Here is a 24,720-nt window from a genome sequence, read left to right as displayed (position 1 = left end):
CAGTATGCATAATGTTTCACAAAGGTATGTAACCCACATTTTAGTGCTCATAAATTGATGAGCAAGGCTTAGTCAAACTGCCCTAAGAAATTAGGCTAATTAAATACTTCTACGGTTGAATTTCTTAGATTTTTCTTTTTCTAGTTGTGTCATGGAAGTTGGTATGCAAAAAGCCACAATACGCTTTTCTTTGGTGTTCAAGAGAAAATAATATTTTGTATTAAGGTAGATTGTTACAGGAACCAAGTATGTTGCTGTATATTATACTAATGGAGGTGTATAGTAAGAAAGACAAAAGGTTAGAAAAGATGTGAAGTAGATAGTTTTGGGGTTTGCTTTAAAGAAGGCATAAACAATAAGTGGATAACTTAAGAGGAAAGGACAATGAAGAAGAAAGAATAAGGAAAGTGTAGGGTAAAGAATCAAACTAAATCTCTGAGCCAGGGTAATTTGTGATACTGTTCTAGTTTGATAGTTCTGCTAAAAAAAAAAAATAAAAACCGCCACACTTGGGAAAAACTATACTTGCAGTCATCTAGATCATTCCCTTTTAAGCTGCTTTTGGAAAAGAGTTTTCTAGCTAGTTAATACTCAACTGTACGCTTCAAATGAGATCAGAAACTGAACCTAATTAAAGAATGTTGCAGCCAACAATATTCTGAAATTGAGAGATTATTTTTATATATTTGGCATAGGATTGTTGGTCGTCTTCCAGACTCGCTCTCTTTTGTTCGTAATAAAAGGTGTTGGCATTCATCCAGCTTGAAATAGAGGGGTCCAAGTTTAATGACTACTGCAGTCAGCAAAGTCCTTGTACTAGTGTTAACAGCAGCTCAGCGCTGTGTAAGCTCTGACTTTCTGCTTTTTTGTAGTTTTGGCATTTAATTCCCTCTATGAGATGTTGCTGCTTTGAGGTAGAATAAGGGGTGCTGCAACAGGGTGGTGATACCTAGTAGCATTTAATGTATGATGGACGTAAAGCTGTGTTTAATTCATATCGTCTATTTTGAGTATTTTATTGATGTACCTGAATAGCCCTGTGCAGGCACATGTTTAGTGACTACATGAGGAATAAAGACTGTGGATATTGCATGTTTCTCGGTTTGTGTTAAAAGCAATCTGGCTTGTTACAGTAGGTTTTGTATGGCAGTATTGCAGTATGGAGCAACTTGTTTGCCCTTCCCATGCTGTGGTTCCTTGTGGTCTTTAGTCTGTTTGAGGGCTGGTTATAGAATCATAGAATCGTTTAGGTTGGAAAAGACCTTTAAGATCATCCAGTCCAACTGTGTGCATGTGACTTATGTTGCTTTTTTTTTTCCCCCATAAATGTGCAGATATTTCTGGTTCAGATACTACTGTAGTTTGGAAGCAGGAAGAGTAAGATGATTCTCAAATTTCCAGTTGTCTGTATGTTTATTTTTCTAATCAGTTCTCAAAAATTTCTGTGCAAACAGTTGGACAGCTGTCTTCTCAAGCTTAAACTGCTTAGATCTAACACCAAAATTAAAATTTTATGTGCTGCTTTTTGTCTTTTTATGTTGTCTTTCCCAATAAATATTTTTTTTTCTTTTAGTATTTGTGTGATTGATAGTTAGGAAAAAACAGAAACCCATCCAAGCTAGCACTTAAAACAGGTATTGCAAGCAGGAACTTGGAATTTAACAAAATTCGTTGTGTGATGCTCAAGTGCTTTATTTAATTCTGTTTTTCCTAGCTCACACGTTCTTTGAATTAAAGAAAGCCTATATCCAGAGAATATTATATTTTAAATATTCCATATTTTTACATGGAATATGAGAAATTGCCTCCAGTATAAGAACCAAAGAACAGAGTGCTCTGACTTCTTCTACAGCCGAGTCTTCTGATGGACTGCTTAATTGTGCTTCTTGCATCTTCATTGTTAGATGTGGCAGTTTATTAGAAGACTTTGTCTTTGGAGAAAAGGTAATGTTTTATGTGGAATATCCACTATCTCTGTATACAGTGAAATGCTCTTAACTAGAGTTTTGTTAAGTGTCATTTCTCTGCAAAAATAAATCTTATAAAAACCCAGATCTGCTTTTTCTGGAGGACTGAGCTGTTTAATAAATTGTTTCATGTTGACAATTTTTCTTGTAATATGGAAACGTAGTAAAAATATTGTAGAATCTCTTCACTGCAAAGCACTATGAATTTTTACGTAAGAATTCACTTTGTCAATATAGATTTCACCCAAAATTATAATGGCCCCTTTTGCTTTGCTGTCATACTTCTTACTATAGCTACAGCTCTCTTTCTGTTGTCCTAAGTAATGCATAGAAATTTTCTTTAGTAAGTTGATGCTGGTTTGGTAATTGATGACTTGCAAAGTAGTAGTCATAGTAGTTGGTATTAAAATCCATTCTAGGGAGACAAATGTAACAAATACTCATGTTTTAAAAAAAAAAAAAGGAAAAAAGTAAGAATTTAGGAAGATCTCTGGTAATACAGAAAATATTATATAATACAAATGCATTTAAACTCTAAATTTAGAGAGGCTATTTAGAAGAACTTAGGAAGAAGCCAACCCAGAGGAGTCAAGAGAGATGAACCATAGCAGCTGAATAATGAAAGTGTCTCAAAATTTTGGGGCATTGACCTTGACTATTGGAAGTAGTCAGCTTCTGTTTGCCTAAAAGAAGGAAACTGTGCTTCTCTCTGTACTCTCTGGTAACTATGGTATCTGAGGTTAGTAAAGAGAAGAAAAGAATGAAATATTGAACAGAGTTGATTTTTCTGATGTTATGCATCTTGAGTGTTTTTGCAAAAGAATTTAAGAAATTTGTGGTTAAGCTGCTAACAAATATACAGAGGTCCTTTGAATGTAATAGCTAGGAAAACTAGTTTGCATAATGGAGTTTACTTGCCAGAAGTATCTTAAAGCATTTAAGTTGTCATTTTATTGTGTGGGGGTTTGGCTTTTGGGGTTCGTGTGTATGTGTTTTTTAACATTAGCAGAGGTCAAAGAACTTGAAGAAAGTACATATCTTAAATTTATTTTTATCAAATCAAAGCAAAACACTGAAGGGCAGACAGGAGTTGATTCAATTTTAGTAATAACAAAAAGTTGTGTTCTTTGAATGTTAAAACCCTCACTTCTAGGTTAATTTTTACACTTCAGTTCCTTTTTTTAATCTAGCTTTAGAAAGCTAATTGTTCTTGCTGTTCTGAATTTTATCTCAGTTGCTAACTTCTTACATACGTGAATTCTCATTTCTTTATGAAATTGTGTGTTTATTTTGATTGTAGTTTGCATTTATTGCAAATGCAAATGTTTTCTGGGTCCTTGTTATGCTTATGTTTTCAGACTTTGATTAGGAAGCAAACAGTGATTTGAGAATACTACTTTGGGTGTGGTTGTGTGGTATAGCATGCAGTTCCGTACTCCTTATGTCCAGAGCTGCCTCCAGAAGTTTTTGTCCTTTGTGGGATATAAGTTACGTGCTGAAATTCAAATCTCTTTCTCCCTGTCACATAAAGGTGTGTGTTGCAGTACTTCTCCTTCAGTGAATACTTGTGATTATTTCTCCAGATGTCAGCTAGCTTACACTTTTCTTAAGCTACATTAAGCAGAATTGCTCCAAATATTTGTGCTTTATCATCCTTTTGGTACGCATCCAGCATTACCTTTGGTTTGCAGCTGCTTATAACACTGCAATAAAGAGTGCTTTCTGCTTTAGGTAAATCTAATACGGGTATACATTTTTGTAAGTAATTGAAGTGTATGCAGCTTATACTGGTTGTGAATTTAGTGTCTTCATTTTTGGTTTACTTCCAAAATGTTTTGGCATTCTCTAAAGTCTTGGCTCTGTAGCTGAGACCACCTCATAACTGTTTACATACTCTTTCTTTCTTTGGAGATTCCAGTTGATTTGCCAATATAAAGATTGACCAATAGTAGGAGTAGTATCATTCATCCAGAATAATAGGCTCTCTTAGATAAAGAAATCACGATGTACAATGTTATTCCAGTCATGACAGTATTGAAAACACTTTTTTTTTTTTTTTTTTTTTTTTTTTTTTACAATGGAGGCAACCCAGCTGTAAATCTGACTACAGGTAGCTAGCTATCTGCTCATCACTCCATCTAACTTCTGAAGGATTTTCAGTACTGAAGTTTAAAGGTGCTTATATTGCTATGGAAAGCAGTGCAGTTACCAGTGGAAATGGATCCTGTCCCTGGGATGGCAAACCTCCCCTTGTGCGCTGTGCAGTGGTCTGGACTCATGTCCTTCTCTGCATTTACAGTTCTGTCAGAAAGCTAATGTTGTCCCTTTAAGATTTGTATTAAATTAGCAGCTTGACACCAACAAGTTATATTGAAAAATGTTAATATATATCTGTTGGAAGCAGGTTTTAAATGAAATGGAAGAAAAGGAAAAACTACCTTTGAGTTTTCCAGATAGGACCATTTCTAATCCTAACAGAGAAATGCTTTGAGCTGGGAGGTTTGAACCCAGATGCAACTACTACAAACAATACTGGTTTCATAGAACTTGCATTTGCATTTAGATGCAGGGTACCTGATGTCTGATAAATCCTCATTGACTCTGTTAAAACCCTTTTTTTAGGTAGACAACAGCTTGGGTTAAGGCTTGATTGCAATTCTGGTGTGCATTTGGTTTTGAATTGCCACCTTTCTTTTTAATATTTTCAGTACAGGAAAAGACGAAAGTTCAGGAAGTGGAATTATAATGTCCTAATAGCTTTGCTATCCAAATGGGCTTATTATCTTTCTTGGCTCTGGCTGTCTTGAGTGGCATAACTGTTGTTCCTGGTTATTTGGTCCTTGAAATGAAAAATCTTTGGCAAATCTGTAGTGAACACCATGTTACAAAGATGTATATTGACAAGTGCATATTTAGTAAAACTTGTGTCTATGACTGTCTTTTTGTGTGTGACGCTTTTAACCCAGGTTAGTTGCAGGCGGTTGCTGTTACGAGAAGATGAGGCTGTAATATGGGTGAGACAGGTTGCTCCACTGTGTAGTACGTAAAATCCGGAGTGTCAGAATGCCTGAAAGCAAAGCAAAAGTCGTTTAAAAAACAGGATGGATTTTAAATAAAGTTTAGTTTTAGATAAAAGGCCAGGCTCTATTCCTTTTTTTTTTTTTTATTTGTAGCAGTTCATCCATATACAGTACTGTGCATTTTGTATGTGTAAGGTAGTCTCATTTTTTAATCTACTATAACTGTCCTTTTGATTCTTGAAAATCCTTTGGGGTATTTTGCATTCCAGTATCGATCCCTGTCTGTCTGACTGCTTCAGCTGGGTAATCATTTTTTCTTGTTTATCCCTAATCCTTTTAATATTTCCTTCCTGCCACTGTATAACAGTATAGTATGCCTATTGTTTGGAATGTGTTTCAATGATGACTGTAAGACTGTACAGTAGAATTGGCTGTATTTTAGCCTAGATGTCACAAAACCAGTTTACAATGAAACAAAAACGCAAAGCTGAACAACATGTGTCTTCAAAGCATGTATGCTGACCTTAGTGTCTCACTTTGCTTAGTCATACAAAATGTTCATCTGATATGAGCCATATTCTATTTTGAACTGCTCTGAAAAATGAAATATGAAGGTAGCTATTTCAAAATGCTTCTTATTCTGTATTCTTCTTAGGGACCTAACAGAAAAAATAAATTTTATTCTCTGTGTATATACATACGTATATGTATATCCATACGTGTACGTATTAAAAACTTGTTTTTAAAGGAGCAGCTGTAGAACAGTTTAAGTATCTCAGCAGAAGCGTTCGGACCCGAGTCTCCGATAGTTGTCTTCAGCTTCTCCTTGGATGAAAACATTCTGTCCTCGTTTCTATGGTGACTAAGTAAAGGCATCTCTGGTCACACAAAGTTTTGACAAAATGATAAAAATCCCTCCCTGAAAAGGTTTCCAGAAAAGCGTGGAACTGTTTTGTTTCACCTGAAGAATGAGAAGATGACCCTCCCACCCCTGTTGGGGTTTTTCTTCTCCATTTCTCCCACACTAGGTTATACCTTAAGATCCTTTCACTGTGCTAACCAGTGCTTTAACTGTTCTGCTTTTCTCATTAACTAAACTTGGCATATACTTTCTCTGCGTGTCAAAACAGAGCATGCAAACATAATGAAGGAAAAGAATTCGATACAGAGGTGAAAGCGAAGTTTTTAATTCTTCTTCAGGAACGATTTTTATTTCCATACTACTTTGGTACTAGCCAAGGTGGGGGGGAAGGTATGGTTGAGTTTTGTTACAACTGCTCTACTTTAACAAAACAAACAAAAAAACCCCAAGATCTAGACTCCCTATATTCAGTGACTGTCTTAATAAAAACACCTCTAACTTGTGGCCAGTTTGAGTGAGTATTGTATAAACCTTTCAGGAAGGTAAAGAAGTTACCGTCTCTCAGAAAAAGCATTGGTTGTAACAGAAAGACTTCAGTACCTTGCCATTATACCTCCCCTTCCCCATAACAACCTTGTAAGGTCATGGGAGACATAATTTTAAAAATACTTAGTAGCTTGTGATATGGAGAAACTTTATGGCTGTTGCTTTATGACAGACTCTTTCTAATGTTAATGGGAAATTAAAAAAAAAAAAAAAAACCCCAAACAAATCCTCATCTTGATTTCTTCTTTTTATTCTGTACTTTGAAGATTGCTCTCCTCCCCCTCATGCTCTTTATAACAAATATACTGTGGCTGCAGTGAAAGGTCAGTTTGAATGTTGTTGTGCCTTGACTTCTGAGATGCTACAACTTTCCTGTGTGCTTCTGAGATGAAAATCAGATGTTTTTGAGACATCCCGACTTTTTAAATGAATGATCCCTGTTTTAATATTAAAGCACACAGCACGTTGTAACGTACTCAGTTCTTATTGTTCAGTCACACATTGTAACTTAAGTGGTTCAGTTATTCTTGGTAATCATAGGGTGTCATCTGTCATGTGCTTAGTAACGGCAGGTTCTTTTTGCAGGCTAATTGCAAAGTAACAGCAAGTAAGCCTGAACTTTCAGACCCACAGAAAGTAAAGTCTGTCTTGAAATGCAAATCTGTGCAAGTCTGGTACCTGTAGTAATTTATACCTAGAAACAGCACCGTCACTGGTAAACTGAATAATTTTATATTAAATGGTGTGTAAGGCTGCCTTTTAGAATAAATAGGAAGTTTGTTTCCAAAGATTGGAGTCTTATTTTGAATTCATCAAAATGTCAGTTTTCCTCTTTGGATTGTGTTCAATTCATTAAAAATGCTTTCTTTCCAGATACATTCCTGAATTTCTTTAAAAGATTGACTGGCTCAGAATAGATAGTTTGTAAAAAGCTTGATTGATCCAGACTCTTCCTTTATCTCTATAGAGGCTCTTTGTTGGCTCAGGCTGGTGAGATGTCAGAGATACCAGAACGCTTCCAGCTTCGGTGGTGTTTGATGAAAAGGCTGTAAAGAGAATGTGTCCCACAGAGAAACCTCGTCAGCAAACCAACTGATAGATTCTGTTCTTTGTGTAGTCATTCGAAATGCTGCCTTTTTGAACATAAAGGCAACGTTTGCAGCCCACTAAGTTTTTCTTAGTGGGTTGTAGGTTATCTTTTCAGACAGTTTATGAGAAGTTTAATGGATGCATCCTTGACAAGTAATTGTTCTCCTTGTTAATGGTTTCTTTTTTTTTTTTGAAGGAGAGACTGAAATGTGATTAAGTTGTATATGCTTTTTCCATTAACTGTGTGATTCTGTGAAAATCAAACAGGAAATGTGTGTACAACTCCTCATGTCATTAAATTAATTGGTGAGTTGTATAAGGAATTTCTTGCCTTGCTAAAATGGTCAACTTATTAAATAAGACCTATCAGCTGCTTCAAGGGTAGAGGTAGAACAATGTTTTATAAAAATATATTTTAATTAGTGTGGTAAGTGTCCTGAGTACAAACTCTTAATTACAAAACCAGACATCTGCTTTAACAAATAGTTTTACTGTCTTTCTACATACAGTTAGGGTTGTATGAAATTGTTCTTGTGAGAGAATCTACATCATGGATTAGGAGACCGTGACATATGCGTATCTTCTTGCCATGTAATATGTGTGTTAAAGAAGCTTCTTTGTTCAGGAATAAGTATCTTGTATATTTGCTGTGCTAATTTATTTCATAGTAAGTCGCATACATAGTTTTCCCTTTCGTCGAAAATCTAATTTTTTAGGTTTGATACACTGCTTTGAAAAATGAAGTTCTCCTATTTTTGGGCACACATAGTAGTTGTTTATATTCTATTTATTATCATAATTAAGATAATAAAATACAGTTTAAATCCTGATACCTTGTTTGACTTTGAAGATACTTTTGATGATTTGGTTAGGAAGATCCTGAATTGTGTAATATGCTGTAGCTTAAAACAACATGTGGGAGGCAGGTCAGTGCTTCATAGCGTGTGTGTGTATTTGACAGAGAAGCAGTTAGGTTATTGTTGTGAATCTACCTTCATCTATGGAGAAGCTGCTTCGAAATAGTCCCCGTTTGGTGTATCAAAGGGGTAAAGTAGCAAAAATATCACTGGCGAGCGATTTCATAGTTGTTTTCTGTGGAATGCAGCTTGCCATTGCCCTACCTTTCTGTCTTTTGAGATAGTCTGTTGCTGTATTTTTAATTATTCTGTTCTGACATGTTTTCTTATGTGTTCTCTTTTGTAAGGGCTGGAAGTGTTTATCAGTAAAGGGAAAAAAGCTATTAAATGATTCCTCTTGTTTCATGAAATCTTAAATAGCTGTATGTAATGGAATTAAATGAGGAATCCTGCTAAAGCAGTGACGTTTATCGCTGTATTAATGTTTGTAATTTATTTTGAGAACAAATTCAATTTTGATGCCTTCTTCAGTCAAGTAATGAAAACGTAAACAAGTTTAGTACAATGAATTGTAGAAATATCTTATATACAAACCTTTATCCCTATAAATAGAGAAGATGGCTATGCTTGCTGTTTGCTGAGATAACAAGAAGAAAGACTTTGAAACTTTTCTTAATGGTTGCTTAAAAGTAATGTCTTCTATTCAGGCTTGGTCTCAAAAAGAGGAGCCCTCATCAGCTTTTACTGAACTGCAGTAAAACAGAACTCCCACCTTCTAATATTCCAGTGAGTGCAGGGCTCCAGATGCAGTTATGCTGGTGTGGTGCTAGCTGATTCAAGTTTTAACTAAAATACAGTAATGCTATACTGGGAGCTGCTGGATTTTCATGTTTTAGATAAAGATTGTTTTTAGAAGTATGAAGTAGGGACTCTACAAGGAAACACTTTAAATACTGTCAATCACATATCATTTCAGCCACTTGCTCGTTTCCACAAAAGGAAAACTACATCTAAAGTTTCTTCACCTGCCCTTGACTCTGCTGTGGGCTGGAGTTAGGGAAGCTGAAGGACAATTACCTGTTGGCTGATCCAGCTTGAGTTAATGTATTTGACTTTCCTGTTGCTCAGTTGCATTTGTATACTGGGGAGGGAATGTTTTACCATGTACATAGTTTGAGATCATAATTTGGAAGCATAATACTTACACAAGTAGTAGTAGGGAGGGATTTTTCTTTGTCTAGTTTTCAGGACTATGAAGTACAAACATTATAGTGACACTGGATTAAAAAGAAGAACTTAAGTTTGATTTCCAAGTATCTGCTGGTGTTATGTAACCTGGTATTAAAACACAAACATGTCTTTGCAAGGTGGTACTCTGAAAGCAATGTTGGTTTTGCTTAATAGTAGAGTCCTGTTGTATTCTGTTACAGCTAACTACATTGAGCACAATAATGTGGAAAAGACTACCAAAGATAATAACTATTAAACACTCAGTGAACGTTTTGTACAATAATACTTGTCATGGTTCTCTATTTAAAATTTCTCTCTTCTACTTCTTATGTGCGATGCTTCTTGCGTGCTGATAGCGACATACCCTTGTTTTCTTCATATTTTTGCTAGGTGATCCGATCAACTCCAACAGTAGGCTTTGCAGTGGTCTTCAAAATAAATACATCTAGAGTCCTGAATAGTCTGAATCCTAACAGTTTGACATACATTTCTGACAAACCTTGCATTTCTGAAAGTTGGCTTAAATTGGCCAAATACAAACAGTCCTTTGGGAAACACTTATTTTGGTATAAATACATGTATGCATGTAAATGCAGTCAAGTAGAAACTGTAGGCAAACTTTTTAAAATATGTATAATACGATCTTTTCACAAGAGACACTGCATGAGGATGGGGTTATCTGTTAGTCATGGAAATCAGAAGATCGCTGGATGCATAATGCTAGGGCAGATCAAGTAATGAACAGTGTGAATTTAAGGGTCTGTCATGAGCGTGAACTTTAAGGGCTGCTACTGCACTACTACTCTATCACTTCTCTGTGCATGATTGAACCACATGCAGTGGGAAATGAAACAATTTTTAAAAGCGAAAATGTCAGGCCTTTTATTATATGCATAAACTAAAGAATATCAATAAAATACTGAAACTAGTATGTTATCTATTATTTATACAACTTTCTGCAGTGAACCTCTGTAACCAGTAATGTTCAGTCTGAACAATGTGTTTAATAAAGCAGGCAAGAACCTAAATGTAAGGGTAGGTTTAAAAAAAATTGGTCTTACAAATGTTATTTAAAGTTCTAGGTAAAGTACATATCTAGCCTAGGCTATTTGAAAGACAGATGGAAATAGTGGGGGGTTTAACTGTAAGAAAAGTTACGACGCTATCTAGTATCACATTTAAGTTAGTAATCTCTGTTGCTTGTAAGAAAGAAAGTGCTTGTACATGAAGGAAATAAGTGTAGTTATTTTTTTGATTCTGCTTTGCTATATTTGCCAACTAAAATTGAAGCAAATGTTTATATTCATGATTTCCTTTTGCAATTACTAATGCTAAGACCTAGATTAATATTTTTCTAAGTACTTATATGTCTAGGCATTATATCCCTTTAAGTTTAACTGAAACTAAAGCATGGGTAGCAATCAGCCATGTAGACAAGCAATACTGCTTTGATTCTTCAATATGACCTAGAATTCCAAAGCATATACTAAAATTAAGTGTAAAAATTATTCTCTGGAAACAAAAAATATTGCTGTTATTGACATTCAGTGTATGTTTGGAAGTGGAATTATACATTTGCTGTGTTGCTTTTAGTTTAAAAAAACCCAAAACCAATATCCAACAAATATCCAACTTTACTAACTTCAAAAACACTAGAGATTAGTTTTTAAAATGGCATTAACTTAAATATCAGGTTAATTAAGCTAGTGTTGCTTTTACTTGTTTCTACTATTCTGCATCTAACTTCAATGACAACAAGCAAAGTAGTTGATTAATTCTGTAGGGGTAATAGTCACATTTGTAATAGAACCATCTAGTTTACAAACTTGCAAATAGCCAAGGAGTAGTACAAACAGTTTATAAATTCAGGTCTGTTTTCTGTTGTTGTGGGGTTTTTTTCTGGTCAGGCCTGGGAAGGCTCCCTGCGTTGCCTCCAAACACTTAAAGTCACCATGTCCTGTTGACCTAAAGATGCTGCTCTTCTGAGTGTCTTGAATCGACTTGTTTCTTAACAGTGCTCAGGTATATTGAGCAAAGTGAGACCCTCTTGGATACAAGCAAGTTTCTCACTGTTTGCATTATGGAGTAAATTGGTCATGGGAGTGGTCTCATTTTTTTCCCAGTGTGGCTTAGTCATTGGAGGGCATGATACAACATTTTTGCCAGAATTAAGATTTGTTTTTTTGAGAATGGGGAACCTTGACTTCTTTTCCAAGTTTTGGAAGAGCGTTACGTAGTTGTCCAAGAACCTTCTTCTGTGTCTTCATTCTCTGTCTTATCTCGGTGTTTGTCCAGCTTGTCACCGTTCCCACTAAATTATTGACCTTGCTCCTCAATGTTTCTTTTCTTATTGCTATATGCCTGCAGCCAGTGCCTCAGACCTCTAGTGCCTGTAGCCAGTGCTAGTCAAACCTCTTCTCTTTTACTATGCAAGCCACTGAAGTATGTAGGAACAACACTTACAATGTGAGCATTGAGAGCGTGTACAGAAAAAATCCTCTTTTGTTAATGTATGGATTCTCCGAGTATGTTAGCTGTTGAGCTTTTAACCAGATTTTTGAATAGATGAAATCTGAGTTCAGGTCATTCAAGTTTAATAAATCAATCAATTAAAATCAGTTGCTCATAATGGAAAGTCTTAGGAAACTGAAGGTGTAGGTGTGAACATCAGGGCTGTGCATGATATGACAAGTTGTTTCTTAATGTCATGGCCAAATGTGTAGTTTCACAGCTGGTTTTTGAGGCTGTGTGGGTTCAGCAGTCACGCACATTGCACAAATTAGAATTTTTGTAGAAGATTTCATAACGCAACTGCCATCATGCTTAAAAAAATCTTGGTATTTGCAAATTCCATAATTTTTGCTAATCAGTTCAGCAGCAGAAGTTTCCTTTTTATTGTTTTGGGGGGAGGGAGAAGAAAGGGAGCTTTATCTGAGCTCATCTTTACAGGCTCAGTACAGTGTTTTATTGACATTTATGGCATGCTGATTTTCTCTCCCTTTCAGAAGAGAAACCTGATTGCTCCAAGGCCCGCTGTGAAGTCCAGTTTTCTCCTCGCTGTCCAGAAGATTCCATCTTGATTGAAGGCTATGCTCCTCCCGGTGAATGCTGCCCACTCCCAAGCCGTTGTGTGTGTAATCCTGCAGGCTGCTTGAGGAAGGTTTGCCAGCCTGGCTATTTGAATATCTTGGTTTCTAAGGCATCAGGAAAGCCAGGGGAATGCTGTGATCTCTATGAATGTAAACCAGGTAAAAGTGGACACGATATTTTTTTTATTTCCCATTTTTCTAACTGTCTGACAAGCACAATAATCTATATAACTGCATCTAAAAAGGGTATATAGCCTCTAAATTCTTCTGATTCTTTTTCAAAATTAAAATTATTATATGTGGGCAATACCCATTTAAAAAAAAAAAGAAAGAAATATAATGATAAATTTTACTTTCTTTTTTCTTCAGACATTAATTTAAACTGAGCAACAAGGGAAAAGTAGTCTAGTGAGAATACTGCATTTCTGTGGATGCTACTAGTGAAAGTGACATACTTTATATACTGATAAGATTATACAAAGGTTTTTCATAGTAGGAATATATTGTGCATGGACAGGGAATTAAGGTTTCTGTCTTCTCTAGATTACAAAGTGATGACCCTTAAAAACTGGAGAGCAAAAGGATTTCGGAGGAGCATAGTGAACATTTTCAGTATTTACCCACTTTCCATTTCATGAGAACATGAATCACCCTTTCTTGTGATTTATTATTCTTGGTAAAGTGGAAGATGTAATTCATGCTTCTTTTTATCCAGGCTTTGGTAAAGATGAATAATAAAAATAGAGGGATGAAAGCAGGCATATAAAATGTATAATCCAAAATTTTATATGCAAACAGGTTCAAGTATGCTTAAGCTGTGCCTTTTTTATGCTTGTTTAACATTTTCTGAAATCCTCCACAGAAGATTGTACAGTCTTTGTATCTTCTAGGGATTCTCTTTGTGTTTTTCTAATATCCAATGCAAATCTGCCTGTGTGGAAATTTAAGCAAACTTTTTTGTTCTCTGTCCTGAGTAGTTGGTGAAAAAGTCTTTACAATAATTTTTGCTCTGGAATGTTTTGCCAACCTTAGGCTTCTTTCATCTAGAATTAGCTGTAATTTCTTATGGTATGGTTTCCTTGGACTCCTTCCTTGTTATGTTGCCCCTCTGTAAGTTTTCTTAAGTTTATCCGCATGTCTTTAAAATGCGGTGTCTAAAAGCAGACTACTATTTTGGGTGAGTCTTCATCAGTACTAAATACTGTAGAGTAATTACTTTCTGTCTTCCATGCAAAATTCTAAATAAGAGCTGACACTTTTGCAAGAGTTATTTAGTTTGTGAAATGCTGTGATCCCAAGATCTTTCTGTAGTATGACTGCTACTGAACCACTATATTCGTACATTTTAATTCTGCCTATATATACTTCAAGTATGCCTTTACTGAATTTTATCTTGCTGACTTTGGATTATTTCTTTGTTCTCAAACTAAATGTTAGTTCTGATCATGTCCTCCTGATGTTATTTGCATTCCCATCTTGTAGTTTGCAAATCAGTCCAAACTTACCTTTGTAGGTTACTTCTTGAAGGTTGTTTTCAGCTTGTTAGTATCACAGAATCTTCAAATTGAACATGTGATTATCTATTGCATTAGTGGATTTACGTAATGTGTGCATGTTGTTTTCTGAAGTAGTTTGTATTTTTTGTTGTAGGGAGTTAAGAGGTGAAGGTACATGGGACTGGAAGAATGAAGTTGCATGTTAGAAGGGTAGAAGAGCACAGGCTTTGAAGAAATTGGGAAAGGAGACTAATGGAATTTAAGGGGAGTGTAGGTTTTGCAGTGGGGGTTAGAAATTGAGGCTAAGGGAAAGCAGAGAGTTCTCCCCTACCTTGGAAAGGTGATGGTGTGATTCTTAGGCAGTGGCTAAGAGTCTGAGGAGTGTAGGTGGGTACTCTTGCGCATCCCCGCAGTGATAGGTGATGAAAGATGTAATGGCTAAACTACAAACTACAAAGTGGGGCCCCAACTTGTTGCGGTGCCTTGGTTTTAGGGAAAAAAAGGGAGTGCTATTAATATGGAATTATTAGTCACTACATAGCTGATTTTTGTCAAGTTAGACTTCAGTGACTGTCCAAGTTGACTTTTATAACTTTTATCTACGTGTTTGTTTCATTTGTTGTTTGACATAGCGGGAAGATCGCAAAGGTAAAACAAGCCAACACAAGACTGGAAGACAGGGAAAGGAGTAGGTGAATGTTGACAAATCTTAGTAGACTACAGATTACTTACCACGGAAGGCAAATCTTTGCAAATATGAATTTTTTCCCCTTTTCAGAGGAACCTCGTTTTCAAAGAGTGTAAACTGTACTTGTACAGATGACATAATTTGTACTTGATATATGAAGAAAATTATAGACTAAACAAATACTGAAATCTTTTTTCAATATTTCCTTTCTTATAGAAAGTTTAGGATTTTTATTTGTAAATGTGCAAGTCAGCATGAATCATGCTGGTGTTTTGCCATCTAAACTGTCCCGTCATGTTCACCACTGTCTGTGGTTTTAAATACATTTCTTTGTTTAAGGACAGACAACGGAATGTCTTGTTTTATTAGGATTGTATATTCATAGGCTTATAAAATTATAGAATAATTTAGGTTGGAAGACTAGATGACTCTGGAGGTAATCTAGTCCATCCTGCCTCTCCTGCACTGTTTTATGCCATTTATGCTCTATATGTATATACATGCACTACTGTATATGTAGTAGCATATAACTGTTTTTATGTATGTATGAACACTATGTTAATTATCTGTGTGGATTTGCTGAAATAGTCATCATAAAGTGAAGTCAGATAATGCTCCTTACCTGGCAGGAATATATATTCAGCCCATGGTAAGCCTGGTAATAAACCTTGTGTCTTCAGGGTTTGACTTGGTATCACGAAGAACCGTAGGAAAGAAGAGTTGGAGAGGAACTGAACTAGCAGTGCTCTGTTTCAGGTTTCCTCTGTTTTTAATGCCATGTTGCTGAAAAAAATGGGACAAGGGACAGTATAAGGCCTGGTAGGTAAGTGTTCAAGCACAGCTTCTTATGGGGCTGGTGTCACTAGTTTTACTGAATAGTGTCAGCTGGTCTATGGAGTTTACATGTCGAACAGAGAAAACTGTTTTCCATGCTTTGCCACGGACCTAAAAACTTTAGTTCTGTGAGTGGTGCTACCATAACGCTCTTCCTGCAGCTCCGTGTCTGCATAACCAGCCTCCATAGGGGTTTTGCACCAGCAAGGTTTTTCTGGTGGAAACAAATTGCCAGAAGCTGGGAGGACTGCTTGCTATGATAACAGTGCTGCCTTATGCCAGTAAGTGTTTGCGCAATTAAAGTGTAAATTGTGTTTATTTCTGTTCCTTAAATAAGATGTCACTGCTCTCAAGTTTACAGTGGCATTTGAGTTTGGAGCCTTCTGCCGAGAACTGCGTATGTTCCAATAGTGTGATTGGCAGCCAAATTAATGAAAGGAAAATAGGAACTGTTTCCTTAAGACTAAATGCTAGAATAAAAATGAAATCTTTCATTTTGAGAGCCACTTCCTCTTCTACCTCTTTTACTTTAGGAATACAATGATTAAAGGCATTGGCATTCAGTTAAACAGAGAAGAAACTTAGTAGCTTGGTCATAACTGTCTATTAACCCACAGATTAATTTGTCTTAAATGTTCTTAGCCGTTGCTCCACCAAGCATCTCACCACAGTTGCGGTACCTACTGAGAACAAGTATGTCATGTCCCTTTTGTTTTGCTGTGGTTGCTAAGCTCGGAGGTGAGATAACAGTGGTCTGATGCCGCAAGCAACCTACTTTGTTCCTACGAGCTGTGTATGACTGGCCATTCATCAGCAGTGAATTTACTGAATGAGCACTGAATTTAGTTTTAAGCTGGGAGTTACAGTTCTTAAAAAGTATTCTCAAAAATAAGTTTGTCTTTTTTTTTCCTTAAAGATTGTTTGACCGAACCGTCTCAAATAGAGCTGCATAATGTGTTAATAGTAAAAATAAAAAAAACCTGAAACCAGATTTGTGGGGGTACATGTTCCTCTTTTGTTAAGAAGCTAAAATAGTATGAGCAATGCTGTTTTAAAAATAATGTTTGTTTATTTAAAGATGGAGTTAAAATCTAATTGAAAAGGTATTTTGCTGAAGTTGTGACAGGAACTCTAGCTGCCACTTCTGAATAAGGAAAGTCAATAGTTTGCTGTGGCAGTTATCCAACAGATGGTTGTTGTACCTTTATTGAGAACTTTTTTCCTGTTGTATATGCTGAGGTGAGGAGTGTCATCTCTTAGTTTCTGACATCCTTGGGAAAGCATTGGGAGATGTCTTGTCACGCTAGACAGAACCTCTGTTGAAAAGATCGCTCATTTGTCATTCTTCTAGCAGTCTTTCTGGCAGAGCTTTCATTCACTCACCTTCTCCAGTGCCCCTGCATGGCCTGAAAATTACTCTTACTGAAATGGAGGGTTTTTTCTGGTACCATATCTTGGTTTAAACACAGTTGTAAAGAGGATGTTATTGTTTGGCTTACTGGTACTGGACCCCCAGAAAGCTGTGACTTTTGGAAAAAGGTGAAGTCTCTCCTGTGCTGAGCCACTTTGTTGCATCTTCACTGAAAGAAAACTGCAACATGTTTATCAGTTCTTGAAGGTACATATTTGTCAAACTATGTATTTAAAGCCTAAAGCTTCTAGGATAGACAAAAATAATTTTGTTTAGACAGGATTTTAAATTTTTTAGCTTATAATAAAATATATAATAACAGCTTATAACAAACCTGCTCATGAAAAGTACATTTTGTAATTATTGGAATCAAAGATCTGAAAACAAAACTAGTAGTTCAGTGGCAAATGTTTGCCATCTTATTTTTTAGGATGGTAGTACAGCTGATCTAGGGGACATCTTTTTAAGTAATGAAGAATCCAATTATAGTCTCTTCTGTAACCTTACAATATTTTCAGCTTATCTGGAAGTTTGGCTCAATATTTTTTTTTCCAGTTTGAGAAACCCATTTAAATCTGAAAAAGTAGGAACTTTTTTTCCTTCTTCAAATATCTTTTGTCTCCTGTCTCTCTTCATCTCTCTCCTGTGAGGAAAGGCTGAGAGAGCGGTGGCTGTTCAGCCTGGCGAAGAGAAGGCCCAGGGGAGCTCTCCTCAATGCATATAAGTACCTGAAGGGAGGGTGTAAAGACAGAGCCAGGCTCTTTTCAGTGGTGCACAACGGCAGGACCAGAGGCAGTGGGCACAAACCAAAAGAATGGAGGTTCCCTCTGAACATCAGAAAACTCTTCTTTTTTTATCGTGGTGGTGACCAAGCTCCGGCACAGGTTGCCCAGAGAGTTGGTGGGGTCTCCATCCTTGGAGATATTCAAAAGCCATGTAGGCACAGTCCTGGGCAACCAGATCTGCGTGGCCTGGCTTGGGAAGGGGGTTGGACCAGATGACTTCAAGAGGTCCTGTCTGAGCTCAGCTGTTCTATGATTAATCTAATAATGTAATAATAAAGATCTCCCAGTTTGGGGAGAAGGCTGAGGTGAGGTATGAGTGTGGATTACAAAATTCTGTGGGTGGTGGATAAGCTCAGTACGTACCGTTTGTTCAAGAAATCCTACTCATCCTTTCAAGAATTGGAGGATGCTCTGGTACGAGTAAGAGATCAGTGTAAAATTAGTAAAAATGCGTAAGTCAAATCAAACAGGGAAACCACTGAGTGACTTACAGCCACTTAATTACATGAGAATTTTCTATTTGAATGCTCTTGACTTGGGGTTTGTTTGTAATTTTTCTCAGGTTTGTACTTTATTAAAAAAGAAAGACTGTTTGGGATGCTTTTCAGTGTTAGTGAGCCATGTACTAGTGCACTATAACCACTGGAAAGAATTTGAACTATTTAGGAGGAAAGCACCGTAGTTGAGACTTGGTGTTGTGATTAGGGAGTTTCCTTGTGGTTTTTTCTCTCATTGTCATTAATGGCATATGGAAAGATAGACACAGAAATAGCTGTACAGTAGCAGCTTGTTGGTAGAACTTGTTGGCTGTTTTGTCCCAGACTGCTTACCTGGGAAGGAGGTGGAGGGGGCCTTGAATCCAGGGAGGTAGAAAGGTTACTAGTTTAAATTTGGGAAACTGGACATTGGTAGTTACTTGGCACAACAGAATCGTGCAAATCGTATTGGTTGCGTTGGGTCATGCTGGTGAGCTCGTGTTTCTCAATGCCTGTTGTGACAATGGAGGAACTAGATGTGTTCTTACAGAAGAGCTTCTCTTACAGAAGAGCTGTTTCAAATGTGTTATTTGTTAATAAAATAACACATAAAACTCTTTTTGAGGGGTTTTTGAAGTGAAATGTTATAAAACTAAATATAAAACTAAATATTCCTGTCTTAATGGCAAATAGGTATTTTTCTGTGTTTATGAAGAGATATAAAAGTTAATTTGATAATTGCCATATCGAGATTAGTAACTGGAATCTTTCCATTTAAATTTAGTAACTTTCTGCATTGCTCCACAAAATGTACTTTAATTAAATTTGTGCGTTTCTCAGTGAGAACAACTTGAACCTGTCAGGTAGCTCTGATTTAGCAGATGGCTCTGTTTCCCAAATAACTGGAAAAAGGCAGATTCTGCATACCACTTATACAGAGGATACTCACATACTATGTACTTTGGAAGTTAATGGTCTTGAGGACAAACCTACTGATCCTAACCTTGATGAGCTGCAAGCTGGTTTCATTGAACTTGTGCTTTCATTTAAATGCTTAATGAAATATGCTAAGTAGGTGTAATTCTGAGACTCATGTCTTATTATGACTGATTGAATTATTATTGCTGCGTATCTCTGAGGATCGAGCCTGAAAAACGTAGGGCTAGAAGACAGAAAATGGGACTTTGAAAGGTATCAACTCTTGTAAGGAGTGTGGTGTAGCATTGCCAAGCTGCTTTAGCACTGCAGTAAGCGGTTGTAATAGTGTCAATACTGAAGTTTAATCAGTAATCAGGGATATCATACTGCATAATTTTCGGTCTGATAACATTCTGCTTATCCTGCCTACTCAGTCAGTAGGTAGCTTGTGTCTTTAAAGAGGGAACCATGTTTTATTCTGTATTTTTTTAGCATAATTATGATAAGGGATAGCAAATATATAATGCCTGAGCTTGTAGTGTTTGTTAACATGGGAGATTTAGGACCAAACAAGATAAGGATGTGTTTCAACTTTCCTGAGTTTGACTCATAGGATTAAATGTATATTTAGCCTGGTGTTTTTGTCTTTTGTTTTGGTTTGGGTTTGGGTGTTTTGGTTTTTTTTTTCTTTTCATTTCTAAGCATTTGTTGCTTTCTAAAAAGCATCAGTCAGTCTTACTAGTTATGTGGAATTCTTCATCTCTTTAATGCAGATAGATTTGGTAATTTGCATTTCGTTTTTGCCATACATAAATACCTGAACAACACAACCTGATGGAATAATCCTTAAAAATGTAGTTTACGTGTACAGGCATAAATCCATAGTGTATCTTCAATATTTTTTAAATTTCCTATAACCCAATTTTACTCTTTAAACAGACTTCAGTCAGGGAGAAATTAAACAAGGAATTGTCTGCTGGTTTAAAAGCTGTGGGGAAAGAAAAATTCTCAGTGACCTAGTATATTTCTAGTAACTAATATTATTCGCAGGTGTAATGATTGTTTAAGGTTGCCTGTCTAACTTTTATACATTTTTTGTTAACTAATATTAGTTCAGTTGCTCCTCGAGTGAATCTTAAAGTGAAAAAGTGAATCTTAAAGAGAAGGGATGTCTTCTTGTAACGTTACCTACTGAGCGTGTAGTCATTAGATAATTTTTCTGACCTAAATTAAAAGGCTGATGCATAACTGGTTGCTTGTGATGAAGTAATTTGCAAAAAGCTTCTAAAGCATGAATAAAAGGAATTTTCTTCTCCCCTTCCTCCACAGTGTTCAGTGTGGATTGCAGCACAGTCGAATGCCCTCCTGTTCAACAAGTTGTTTGCCCACTGGATAGTTACGAAACCCAAGTCAGGCTGACGGCTGATGGCTGCTGTACCCTGCCCACAAGGTTGGTGTCTTGATGGCTGAGTATTTTTAACTTGTTCTCTACAATTCAAGTACTATAAATACAGGATAATAATGCAAACTTCTGTGACAATAAATGTTAATACAGAATAAAAGATACATGAAGTAGGTTAGAGGTATATCAGGCTGATAAAAATATGAAATCTATCTTTTTGAAGCAGAAGAAAATGCTTCTCAGTGCAAATGTGTGAAGCTGATTTTTGCTGAAATTATTTTGAGGGGTTTGTGCTTCTAGATTGATTTTTTTTTTCAATGTATTCAATTAATTTTACAAAAATTAATTCTTTTGAGAAACTTTTGAAGGTCTTGATGGTAAGGAATTAAATGATGGAGATGGGAGAAATGCCAGAGAAAATCTCACCTAGTTAAAGAAAAAAAGGTGGTTTTTTGTATGCGGAAGACCACGGTAAGAAGCTGAAAGACGGTGGCTATCTGGAACTGTAGGGAAACAGAAGTTTCAAGTACTTGCTTCCATTTTACTTCTGGTGTTGTTCACGTAGGTATAATTTATCACAATTCAGAAAAATAAAGACAATATGGAGTTGGTTTGTTCCAAAATTCTGCACCACAGTTTCAGCTTCTGTTTTTACAACAGACTTCCCCAAACCTGATTCAGCAATATGCCCAATAAATATGAATTCAAGCCAAAAGTACCATCACTTGAAAATTTTTTACACAAAAAAGAAAATATTTTTTGTAGATTAACTGGTGGGTTTATTTGTTACAAAGATCTTTGCACCATACAATATTGCTATGTTCTTAACCCCTTCTGAGATTGTAAAGGAGTGATAAACTTGCAAGGAATTCAGAAAGTAGAAAATGGCAAAGGTTGTGCAATGAATTAGGGATCTTCCCTGTTGGGTACCCTTTGGGTACACATTTAATATGGTAATTTCTTTGAAACTGTTGTTTCCATAAAATAGGAGAGTCTCTTATTGCACGGAGAGTTAAAAATATATCTAATTAAAAAAGATAGGGAAAAAGATGTGAAGAACTTAATGTAGTGCAGTAATCCTGTCTATTAAAATTTGAAAATACATTTCTAAACATGACAAATTTTATTTGTAATTGTAGAATACACATGGTAGTCTGCTACTCAAAAAATACTTATCCTTATTCAGTGAATGCTGCAAGTGTCCTTTCATTTGGAGTTGTTCTCTTTGTTTTGTTTTCTGAATTTTGGAGCAGAACGTATTATGGATTCTCAGTATCCTCCCTTTGTTCTTTAACATATTCTCATTAGCCTTCCTAGGAATTACGATAATTCCATATTAGTTGAGAGCTGACCTAGCTAGTTAGGATTGCACCGGAATCTGTAGATTTTAACTAGTCATTGTACTGGCATTGCTGCCAGTACAGCTGAGCATGTTCAAGACAACTAGAATAAAATGCAACTAAGGACTGCATTCGGAAAGATAGATTATAAAGTCAAAGAAGCAATCTCAGATTAAACGCTGATAAATTTCTAGTTTAGATTAACACTCGGAAACCTTGACACAATAGAAAACTTAATGGTAGATTTTTATTTCCAAATTCGTTTCAACTTGCTGGATTAAAAAGTGATAAATAGGCCAAATTATTTTTGTTTCCCAAAAGTAAAATTGTGTTCCATTTTTCTGCAGTCTAATACAAATTGTGGTTTGATTTTTCTATTGCTTGGGTGGAGGGAATGAAAAATACCTGCTTTATTCTTTGTAGATGATAACTTCAGTGTTCCTTCTATCAGGCAACACAGACTACCAAGAAAATAAAACTTTATTTACTTCAGAAAAATGACCAGTTGGAAATATTTTCTATTTCTGGCGCACTCATGGGAACTGATCTTAAATAAAACACCTAGAGCAAACATGTCCTTGAAAGAATCTTTTTCTTTCTTCGATAACGTTTAAAAATAAAACCAGTTGGTTTGCTGTGTGTTAACTGTAACTGATGTCTGAAATGCACTTGTACATCTGCATGGTACTTAAGTGACAAAACCAGTATTCCCATCTCCTGCACACAAAAACTCCAATTGTACAAGCTGCCTTAGAGTGTGTGAATTATTAGATAATTGTGAATTGCACTGAAACCTCTTCGAAATCAGATTGCTGTGCATTACTGGGATCAGAGTTTAACAAGGGATCAGGGCTAGGATAGATGCGTTCTTAGCTCCTGCAGTCTTACGATCGGATCAGGATTTCTGAGGGGGTTTTGTGTTAATATCTGTCCTCCTTGATGTGTAAAACTGCAAAAAAAGGTAATTAGCATAACCTAGTCCTAGGTCTGCAGGCAGGCTGAAACAATTACAGGCGTCTTATACTCCTCCATTAATTTTTAATTTTGTGGCTTAGTCTATGTTGCTGTATATATTTATGATGTGGGTTGCTAGATTTTTGGGTTGCCTTAATTCAGTCAAAACAATAACACACTTTTGAATAGAGTGGGTGAGAAGGAAAGAAGAAAAGCTGAATCTGGCAGCAGTAAGATCCTATAGATGCTTTACATGTTGTATGCCTACTAGAAATGTCTTCAGTTATTTAGATTTTAATATACTACTGTGCTTCTTAAGGAAGACAGTGCCGTAGTCGTCATTCATGTGCTGTAGATAAAGATATTACTTGAAGCGGGGAATAAAGGAACACAGGCATGGGGATAATCAGAAAAAAAAGACTAGATTAAGGTTAAAGGGAAGAGAAGTATATGTATGAAAAGAGAGCGAACAGAAATGGAAACGTAGTTCAGTTACTTGGAATGTGAAAGTCAAACCATTTGAATTCAGGTTCAATATTTCCTCAGATTTGAGGAAACACTGGAGCTTTATATTTGAAGCCAGGGTCTATCCCACATGAGACTTGCATTTCAAAACTATAGAAAAAGTCAAATAAAGTGCAGATTTATTGATGAATGACTCTACACTGGGAAAAGGAGATATTTTTCCTTAATTCTGGAATTTCATACTTAACTCATTATGAAATACTAACATTGCATTGGCTGTGATTCAGTTAGGATCCCCTAAATCCGTATCGTATCTCTTTTTAATCATTAGAATTAAGTTCAAAAGAAGTGGCACTGTATGTTTTAATGTACATTTGAGAGTAATTGTCGTGGTTTAGCCCCAGCCAGCAACTAAGCACCACGCAGCCGCTCGCTCATTCCCCCTGCCCTGATGGGATGGGGGAGAGAATCGGAGGAGTAAGAGTGAGAAACACTCCTGGGTTGAGATAAGAACAGTTTAATAATTGAAATAAAGTAAACCAGTAATGATAATAATAACAGTATAATAATAATATACAAAGCAAGTGATGCACAGTGCAGTTGCTCACCACCCGCCGACCGATACCCAGACAGTTCCCGAGCAGCGGTCGCTGCTCCCTGGCCAACACACCCACCCCCCCCACCCCCGTTTATATACTGAGCATGACATCATATGGTATGGAATAGCCCTTTGGGCAGTTTGGATCAACTGTTCTGGCTGTGCCCCCTCCCAGTTTCTTGTGCACCTGGCAGAGCATGGGAAGCTGAGAAGTCCTTGACTAGCATAAGCAGTACTCAGCAACAACTAAAACATCAGCGTGTTATCAACATTATTGTCATACTAAATCCAAACCGCAGCACTATGCCAGCTACTAGGAAGAAAATTAACTCTATCCCAGCCAAAACCAGGACAGTAATTTATTAAAAGCAAAGAGATAGTGTTTCATAAGGTCATAGTCTTTAGACTTCATGAAACTACTTTTGTTAATATTGCAGACTTTTTCAAGAAATTACTATTATTTGTTTCATTTTACTACCACTAAAATAAAGGCTTAGTACCAGGAGAGTATCACTGTTAAGGATGGATATCATGTAACTGTTAACAAATAGCTGACAACTTCACATACAACAGGACCAGATTGACTTCTGTCCCCAATCTTGTTCTTGGCTGGTTTCTTGTATGTAATATGCTAGGAAAACAGAGATCCTGAAGCCTGGTGTTAAGTTGGTATTTGTTTTAGAGTGAGCTCTT

At 36.3% G+C, this 24,720-nt stretch overlaps 1 protein-coding gene across 1 annotated transcript in view; it reads left to right on the top strand.

Moving 5' to 3' along the window:
* The window catches only part of CRIM1 (cysteine rich transmembrane BMP regulator 1), a 187,729-nt gene that overhangs the window by 77,643 nt on the left and 85,366 nt on the right, over window positions 1-24,720 (top strand). Inside the window, exons 3-4 of the mRNA XM_075708174.1 lie at window positions 12,577-12,819; window positions 20,598-20,718. Coding sequence (XP_075564289.1) covers window positions 12,577-12,819; window positions 20,598-20,718 — 364 coding nt within the window. The remainder of the gene's footprint in view (window positions 1-12,576; window positions 12,820-20,597; window positions 20,719-24,720) is intronic.

Source organism: Pelecanus crispus, chromosome 3, assembly GCF_030463565.1.
Source record: "Pelecanus crispus isolate bPelCri1 chromosome 3, bPelCri1.pri, whole genome shotgun sequence".
In the NCBI taxonomy this organism is placed as follows: Eukaryota; Metazoa; Chordata; class Aves; order Pelecaniformes; family Pelecanidae; genus Pelecanus; species Pelecanus crispus.
This window is presented reverse-complemented; position numbering and strand designations above follow the sequence as displayed.